Source organism: Humulus lupulus, chromosome 1, assembly GCF_963169125.1.
Source record: "Humulus lupulus chromosome 1, drHumLupu1.1, whole genome shotgun sequence".
Classification (NCBI taxonomy): Eukaryota; Viridiplantae; Streptophyta; class Magnoliopsida; order Rosales; family Cannabaceae; genus Humulus; species Humulus lupulus.
This window is the reverse complement of record NC_084793.1, coordinates 191609786-191619180: the sequence shown is the minus strand read 5'-3', so window position 1 is coordinate 191619180 and position 9395 is coordinate 191609786. Positions and strand designations below refer to the sequence as shown.

The window sequence follows — 9395 nt, the reverse complement described above, 5'->3', positions numbered from 1 at the left end:
ATGGACACCACTGCCAAACTGATCAGAGACGAGACAAGTAAAAAGGTTGATGTAACATTGTATAGAAGTGTAATAGGCAGATTACTTTACATTACTGCAAGTCGTCCTGATATTTGTTTCAGTGTTGGGGTTTGTGCTAGATATCAATCAGTCCCCACTGAATTGCATCTTACTTCTATGAAAAGAATTCTAAAATACCTAGCTGGTGCCTTTAACTTTTGCCTTTGGTACTCTTGTGATACTAATCTTTTCTTGGTTGGTTTTAGTGACTCTAATTGGGCAAGCAACATTGATGATAGTAAAAGCACTTCAGGTGGCTATTTTTATGTGGGAACAACCTCATTTCTTTGCACAGTAAAATGCAAAACTCCATCTCGCTTTCCACTGCTGAAGCGGAGTACATTGATGGAGGAAGTTGTTGCACTCAAATTCTTTGGATGAAACAAATGTTGTTTGACTATTGCCTTTGTCTTGACACTATAACCATATATTGTGACAATACCAGTGCCATCAATCTCTCCAAAAACCCTCTCCAACATTCTCGCACCAAACACATCGACATTCGCAACCACTTCCTTCGTGATTTAGTTGAGGCTAAAACCATTGTATTATCTCATGTTGCATATGAAAGTCAAGTAGCTGATATGTTGACTAAGGCTTTGAGTTCACAAACTTTTTTTCACTTGAGAAAGTTATTAGAAGTTTGTATGTTTGAGTGATAACATGTGAAATTCAAAAATAGGCAACATAGTTTGAGATTTCATCTTCTAACTTGACTATTAGCATATGCGAGTCTTTCTTCAACTTACTTTTCACAATCATATGTCTTGAAGTGATCTAGGCTTCCTTATGTTTTCTTGTCGTCTTTTTTGGTGCTTGATTTCTAATTCTTGGTAATTTCATTGAATTGTCTCCCCTATTAGAGAAGTCATATGGTTTAGTGAAAGCTACCATTGGGTCACTTCGCTTTGTGTATTTGGCTGCCTCACTTAGGACTGTGTACCCATGGAGAGGGCTACCTCTGTGCTTGACTCTCTAATTGGTAATGGCTGAGGGGATTTCTACTTTTTAAACAAAATAATAATAAAAAATATTCAAATAAAATTACAAAAAAAGGAATAATTATGAGGGAGAGTTTCCCTTGTACTTTTATAGCAGGCAGCTCATGAGGACACTTCACACACTAATGGAGAATGACTTTCTTTGCTTTTTCCATGTTGAGTTTTATCTTGCACCCGTCAGGTCTATGTTTCAACATGCTATATTTATGTTTCAACAATCTGTAGAAAGTCTTTCATTTTTCTTTGTGTCCCTTGGTTTGATGTTCATCTTTTTCCACATTGTGTTTTGTTTCATGCTATTAGTTTTATCTTAAATTTTGCTTAATCCTATGTGTTCTCTTGAGTTCAAAAATCTAGAAAAAAAGCACGAAAATTATATGTATATTTTTATTTAATTATCGTTTTTTTTCCTTTTAGGCCTCAATTTTGCACTGCCAGGTCTATGTTTCAACATGCTATATTTTTATTTCAACAATGTGTAGAAAGTCTTTGATTTTACTTTGTGTCTCTTGGTTTTATGTTCATTTTTCTCCACATTGTGTTTTGTTTCATGCTATTTGTTTTAGCTTAAATTCTGTTTAATCCTGTGTGTTCTCCTGTGTTCAAAAATCTAAAAAAAAAATTATATGTATATATATATTTTTTTTGTCATTTTTTGCTGGGGTTGTAATTTTTTTTTCTGTCTGTCATCTGTGTCTTTCTATTTAAAAAAATATAAATAAAAAAACAAAGTCAAATCAATTAAAATCAGTATATTTTTTAGCTATTTTTCTCATTTCCCTCTCAACATTCTCTCTCTCTCTCCCTTTGCCTAGCCCTTTCTTCCTCGATGTCGATCCCAAATGTCAACTGCCTCTTTGCCCTTCACCATTGTAATCGCCTCCCCACTCCGTCCCCCGAATCCTTTGACTCCTCTCCCCCACCCTCTTCCGACCACCCTCGTGAACCCGAACCCATTAAACCCACTAACCTCGAACCTATCCTTCCCAAACAACCTCTTTTTGCAGACCCATCTCCTCCTCCTCTCCGAGATCCCACTCTGCCTCCCTTTTTAGCGAGCGGCTCAACTTTTCTCCATTGTCCCATCCAATAGTATGGACACTCGCATCTCACTCAAGGCCAAAAACTAGGCCTACACTAGGTCCAAAGATAACAAGAAAGATCTCACAATTAAAGATCCTATGGCTGCATCTTCCATCATTGTCAAACATACCTCATGGAAGTATATAATATTTTAGGGGATTCATTATCTCAACACTGAGTTTCGGTCCTTCAGAATCTAGCCTTTCCATTTGCAGTTCTTAGCCACCTTGGCCTGCCTCTTCTCTCTCTTTCGTCCTGCGCTACTGATGACTCATTTAAGGAAGCACCACCATCTCAGGGGGAGCATGTTCCTAGCTCTGCTGCCACTGGTTCCATGCCTACTGACCTCCACTCCATGCCTACTGTCGCTACCCCTCAGGGGGAGTTTGTTGTGCCTCAGGACACCTTGAAGCATCACAAGAAAAACAAGTAGCCTTCTTCCTCCAAGTTGTTGCAATTCAACTTTTGCATGCCCTCTGAACATCGAGGGGGAGTTTCTTTAGATCAACTTTTTGTTATCTATCTTTGTCTGTCGTCTTTTTAGTTGTGTTTGAACTATTTTTTCAACCTGTTGCTTTTGAATATTCTCTATTGATATCTAATTGTATTTTGAGCAGGTGGATTTATTATTGGTATCACTGATATGAAAGTTTATCTAATATAGTTAGATGCTATTATTAAATATATCTATTACTATTTTTGTCAGCTTTATGTGCTAAAATTATAAATCAAGTTCATTGTTCATATGCATGTCAAAGGGGGAGTTTGTAAGTATTATTTTGTCATGCATTTTTTTTCATGTTTAAACATTGTTTTCACATTATAACACTAAAAGCCTAGTAGCACGTGATTTTTATTTCAACACATGACTTGCTTAGCTGGCTTTCCTATTTTGTGCCCTAGCATATACATTCATTTTGTCTGTGTTTCCCCTACCTTTTTTGAGGAGCTAAAAAGTGTTTTCTCCAAGAAATAATCTCTGCAATTATTTCAAAGCTTGGAAGGAGTTCAACAAATGTCAAAGCCAGTGGGAGGTTGGTTGCTTGAAGATTGTCACAAAATAGGGAGTTGATTACTTGTTTGAAAAGCATATTAGAAGGGAGTTTTAATTTGTTTTACAGGTGTGTATACTTGTAATAACTCGAATTATTTTAGTGGATTTTATTCACCTCTAGACTAGGTTCCATGGAGTAGGTTGTGAGAAGTCATTGCTGAACCATTTTAAAATAATTGTGTCATCTTTTATTTTTCTTGCACTTAAACTTTAACCAAATCTGATTTTTGTTTGACAAATGGAATGGGTAAATGAGTATCCGTATTCAACTAACTTTCACCTAGAAAAAAAAGGGACCCATGCGAGCAAGAACAGTAGGAGAGCTCCAATTTTTCACATTGGCGGGACGCTTCAAATTCACCTGAGATCCAATTTTGAAGTCTTTTGTCTTCTAACATTCCTTCGACCTAGTACCTCAAATTCAAACTTCATTAATTTTTTTATTCTTCTTTTACTTTTGTAGATTTAAGTCATGGTTTTCTCCAAACCTCATCAAACAAGATTCCATCATATATCGTAACCCCCCCGCCCCCCCAAAAAAAATGGCTTCAAACAATTAAAATACAAGTTGATTTTTTCTTCAAAATATTATAAAATCAGTCCACAATTTCTAGATTTTCCTATTGTTCTTATCAACATAACCCAAGGCATTAAAGCATCGCTTATTCATCAAGATTCTTGCAAAAGTGAAAAAAAGCATGAGTATAAACAAGAACTCACCTCTCAAGAATTTGAGTTGAAGTTTCAATATTGTCAACCAGGAAGAATAAAAGTGTGGATCTGTCAAAGAGAAGTAAATAAAAAAATGAGAATTACTACTTATACTATGACGAAAAAATACTTTTAAATTTTAATTTTATCTTTATTATTTGAAAAAAAAAGATAAGATTAATCTAATTTAAATAGTCAAAAGTTTGTAGCTCTACCTCATAGTTTCTAGTCTACATTAGAATTATCTCAAGATTTTCTTCTACATCAACAACACTCCAGGATGACCAACTAGTAGGCAAAAATTCAATATTTTTACACATGTGATGTGATAAAAATCGCACTAGTACACATGCCTTGATGAGTTAACGAGATTATTCTAGAATATTTCATGTATTATTTTATCAATATTTTTGTAACATAAATTCAAATAATTTTATATTTTAATTTAATTATTATTATATCGTAACAAATAAGAAGATATTTTTAATATCTATATCTCACAAATTACCAAGTCTACCCCTATGATTCACTATAAATAGAGCTGAAGTTCATTTGTAAATGGGACTCGAATTCAAATTCTCTAGAGAAATCTCTCTCATTTTGCATTACTTTCCTTTCTAAAGTAAAAATAGCTGGTGTAGGCTCGAGATTATAGCTGAATCACTATAAATTTCTTGTGTTCTTTCATTTATATTTTACAAATGTTGTATTGATCTTTTTTTTTTTGGTGCACAAGCTTCTCCTCTAGCTGATTATGAAGTTTCTCAGAATTTTACTTAGCTAGATAGTAGTAGTAGTATTAGCTAGAATTATCATGTAGTATGTTAGTTTCCATGGATTTTGGTTCAAGCCGGGACTTAGTTGGAAACTCATAGCAACAGTTATGGATTTTATAAGTTTAACCTATAGTTTAGAAATATTAATTATAACATAAGGTTTGATTAATATTGCTGGTCCTAGAAATATTATTTCTTATAACCTAAAGTTTAGATATAATTAATAAGAATGTGACACTTGTCACAAGCATGTTTATTAAGGATTTAAGTATTTTTTATGAATAGTTTAATTAACAGAAAGATCTAGAAGCTTTAGAACCTTCCAGGAGCTGTTAAAATCACGTTTTTACTCAGTCAAAGTTGTTTAATCAATTCAAAATACGCTGAAAAAGTACAAATACGTGTTTGATATATCAACGTATCTCGATATATCACAGCTATAAGGGCCGATATATCGCCTACGGGAAATACGAAAAACACGTTAACTTCGCACGAACGAAACCATGAAGACTCGGGTTATAGGTCCATGCAATATATTGCCTAGGGTGGATGATATATCGGCTCCTGGAGCCATTTTTTTGAAATATATGTAGAACCGAGATAGAAACAACCCTTAACCAATTGGACTTGCTCTTGAATGATTTTGACCGAGTTCTGGACATCTGTTGAATGAGAATTTAAATATTTTTTCATTTTTTTATTTATTCAAATTAAAAGGGGTTAGTTTCACTCCTTGAATTCTATAAATAGGACCTAGTACTCAGCCATTTCACTCATCATTCAAACATTCTTCAGAGCATCCAAGCTACTAAGATTACTATAGAGAGGAACACTTGGGTTTTCTAGAAAAAAGCTTTTCCAATCTACGCTTTTTTAAACACTTGGGAAGTAAGATAGAGTGTTATTTCGGTATCGAGGTGTAGATCAAAGTCATAGTTCATCCAAGGTATTCTTATCCTTAAGTTCAGTTCCTCATAGTTCTTTAGTTTTCTTTAAGATCCTAACTCATTGTTATGATTCTTGGTTAGGTGTTTAAGTTCCTTGAAACTTAAGGTTTTCGGTAAGTTTCCACTTTGATGGTTTAGTTCTCTTTTTCATCTCCTTTTTCTTTAGAAAACTATGGGTTTTACTGTTGGTTTTAGGAGTGTTCCAATCCCGTTCTTATCTCCATATCCGGGTTTTTGGCAAGGAAAATAGGTTAGATTATATGTGTTTATATGTTTATGTTCTTATATGTTTTATGTTATGATATATGTTGTAGTCCTTGGGCATATGACTTGCTTAGATAGCAAGCCCCAATAATTTTTATCATTTTCGTTGTTTAGAGTTATGATTTACCCTACCTCGATTAGTAGACAAAGGACCTAGATGGGATATCATATACTATAGTTGTGATCTAACCTACCTCGATTAGTAGACTGAGGACCTAGATGGTTTTATCACATAACACGTTAATGAGTTAATGGCCATTAATATTGGAGTCCTATATGATATACGTTTTTATAGTCATATGTTTTATAGTATATGCTTTATGAAATAGTCTTACATTTTATGATTTATGACATTTATGTTTTTTAGTATATTTTCCTTGCTGGGCATTAGGCTCATTCCCTTCTTTTTAGATGGTGCAGGAAAATGAGCATGGAAGGCAGGAAGGATTCTTGGCAGCTTGGCATGTGTGTTGAGGATGAATGGATTGAATGGACTGCTGGAAGATCGAGGAAGACATTGTTTTTAAGTCTTTTGATTTATGTTTTTATGTATTTCCACAATTAGTATTTTAAACAATTTATTTAATGTTTATGTTTATGTTTTATAACAATGGGATCCCATACCATATTTTGTATTTGGTACAATATTTTGGGTTTTAAATAAAGTTATGTTATTTCATACGCATGTATTTCAAATAAGTAGCTATATCATAGTAGTTTAATGGTCCAAGGTCTTAGAAATAGTCAGTGCATTACAGTTGGTATCGGAGCCACATTTCATACGCATGAAGTTCTCCTTGATACACATGCACAAGCTCTGAATCAAACCACCAATGTGAGTGTTTATGTTATAGTTATTATGTTTATGTTTATGTTATTAGCTAACGTTTTAGCCATTATGTTTTCAGTTAAGAATGGATGGAGCCTTGACCTATCTGGATATCTGAGCCATTAAGGCATTAAAAAGGATTAGAGAGCCAAGGAATACAATAGGAGTGTTAGAAAGAATCACTCAGAGATTGATCTTATTCCACATGGAGATAGTTCACCTTCAGACTACTAAGCAAATTATAATGAGAGCTACGGAACAATATGTCCTAGTAATTAGTCTTCTTAAATATTTTCCTTCTTTAGTTTCAACATTAGAAGAAATATGGGAGACTATAGATGATGATGATGATGATTTACTGGTAGCCATGAGATATTATTTTCTAATACTTAGGTTCACCTCTAAGTTAGAATTTCAATTCACTAATGAGAAAAAGCATAACATCTTCATGAATCTTCCCCGATGTAGTTTTGAGGCTCAAGATAATGAGGATTATGAAGAAATAGATAATTATATGTTAGATGAATGGTCAGATGTAGATGATCCTGATATTTAGATTTACTCTACTTGTGTTAGTTTGTTTATTTATTTCTTTAATTATTTATTTTGCATTTATGATTGTACTTAGTGAAAATCTTTTTCCAAATGAATATTATTGTTATTTTTGAATGACATGTACGAGTTTGATTTTTTTTTAAATCATAATAAATTCAATAATAATGACCAAGTTCGATGAGGGTTGATACAAATCAATGGACCGGGTTCTATATTGAGAGTTTAGGGGGCCATATTAGTGGGAACGATTTTACTGATCCCAGCCCTCCCTCAATATAGTTAACTTTGGAACAACGACGAGTTTCGAGAATTAGAATTAAGTCATGTAGGATGATTAGAAATAGACTTAGAAAATAATAAAGATGGCTGATTTTCTAAGTATAGAAACATACCTAATTATGAAGAATTTATTTTCATAAGAAATCATAACTGATAGGTCCGAGTTATGTTTGCTTAGACTAAGTTTTGCCTTAGAAACTATTATGGTAAGTTCTAACATGTTTTTCTCAACTGTTAGAACTTTGCTGAAGATGTCGCTCAGAAGGTCTGCATGCACAGCCGACAATGCCTCCAGTGCCTCCAACAAGACTAATGAAGCCCCTCCAGTTCATAGAAGGGGAACGCGTGCTACCAATGCAGCTGCTAATAGAAGTGCACCACCTCTGGTTGACAACACCACTGAAATTGTCCAGCTACGGCAACAAGTGGAAAAATTGCTACAACAACAACGACAATAGGCTCAGCCGTAGCCTCAACCTCAGCCGCAACCGCAACCTTAGCCAGCGGTTCAAGCACCCCAACAAGTAGGTCCGTATGAAGGATGGCCAATGGCGAACTATGCGCCTTACCCAGCTCAGTACATAGAGCCAGTCTATGAGCGGTTTCGTAAGCAACACGCTCAAAACTTTGAAGGGACAACCGACCCCTTCAAGGCGTCGATACTTGCACACATGAACCTCAGCAACACAGATCGAATATCCTGCATTTCATCTCTTTTAAGGAAGGATGCTAGAATCTAGTGGGATTTAGTACAGCAGACTCACGACGTCGCCACCACGACATGGACTAGATTTGTGGAGCTCTTTCACAAGAAGTATTATAACTCGGAAGTCATCGCTACGAGGGTAAAATAAATTCACTAGTCTAAAGCAGGGCAATTTATCGGTAGTAGAGTATGCTCGACAATTCGAACGACTAGCCACGTTTGCACCAGAGTTGGTCCCAACCGAATTTTTGAGGGTTACCAAGTTCGCTAGGAGTTAAGCTAGAAAACCTTGGAACCACTTCTTATGCCAATGCTCTAGAAACGGCCATAGAGGTGGAGAGGCTCTAGGCAAATGTTAGTAAAGGGGAGGCCCGCAAGCTTGAACCTAAGTAGCAGAATCAAACTCAGAATGGTTAGAACCACAACAAGAACCATCAGCATAGCAACAATATTGGCCAGAAGAGACGTCATCCTTATAGTAAGCAGGCCAACAATTACAAAAGGGCACAGACTAGCAATGGAAAAAATAGGTCAAGTCATGTAGAATACCCGTAGTGCTCCAAATGCCAAAAGAAGCATCCTGGTGAGTGTCGTGGAAACACCAAATGATGTTACAATTGTGGTCAGGAAGGTCATCGGAAGAGGGAATGTCCACAGCTCAAGCAAGAAGAGAAAAGGGGCAATAAGATGGTTCCAGCCAGAGTCTTTTCCTTGATCTAGGCAGAAGCTGAAGCTAGTAACAATGTGGTTACAGGTCAGATTCCTATCCTCGATAATATATGTTCAATATTATTTGATTCGGGAGCAACACACTCGTATATCTCGTTAGGAATGATAGAGAAATTAGACAAACCTTGTGAAAGATTTAGAACTAGGTTTGTGATAGAATTTCCTTTGGGCGAAGTAGTCCTATCATCATGGATAGTACTGATCAAATTTGAGGACATAGACTAGAAGGAGACCTGATAGAACTAGAAATCAAAGACTTTGACGTGATACTAGGAATGGATTGGCTAGGAAGGCATGGCGCAACCATTGACTGTAGACGCAAGAAAGTGATGTTCGAAACTCCCGACGGTCAAAGACTACGTTTTATGGGAAAGGTTTCAAGACTACGAACACCTATTGTC

General features: G+C 35.5%; 1 protein-coding gene across 1 annotated transcript; it reads left to right on the top strand.

The window, feature by feature from the left end:
- On the top strand, positions 1 to 441 carry LOC133825717 (secreted RxLR effector protein 161-like). The gene has a single exon (XM_062258625.1). It carries the CDS (start codon positions 1 to 3, stop codon positions 439 to 441), a length of 441 nt encoding a protein of 146 aa, XP_062114609.1.
- Positions 442 to 9395: the final 8954 nt, after the last annotated feature.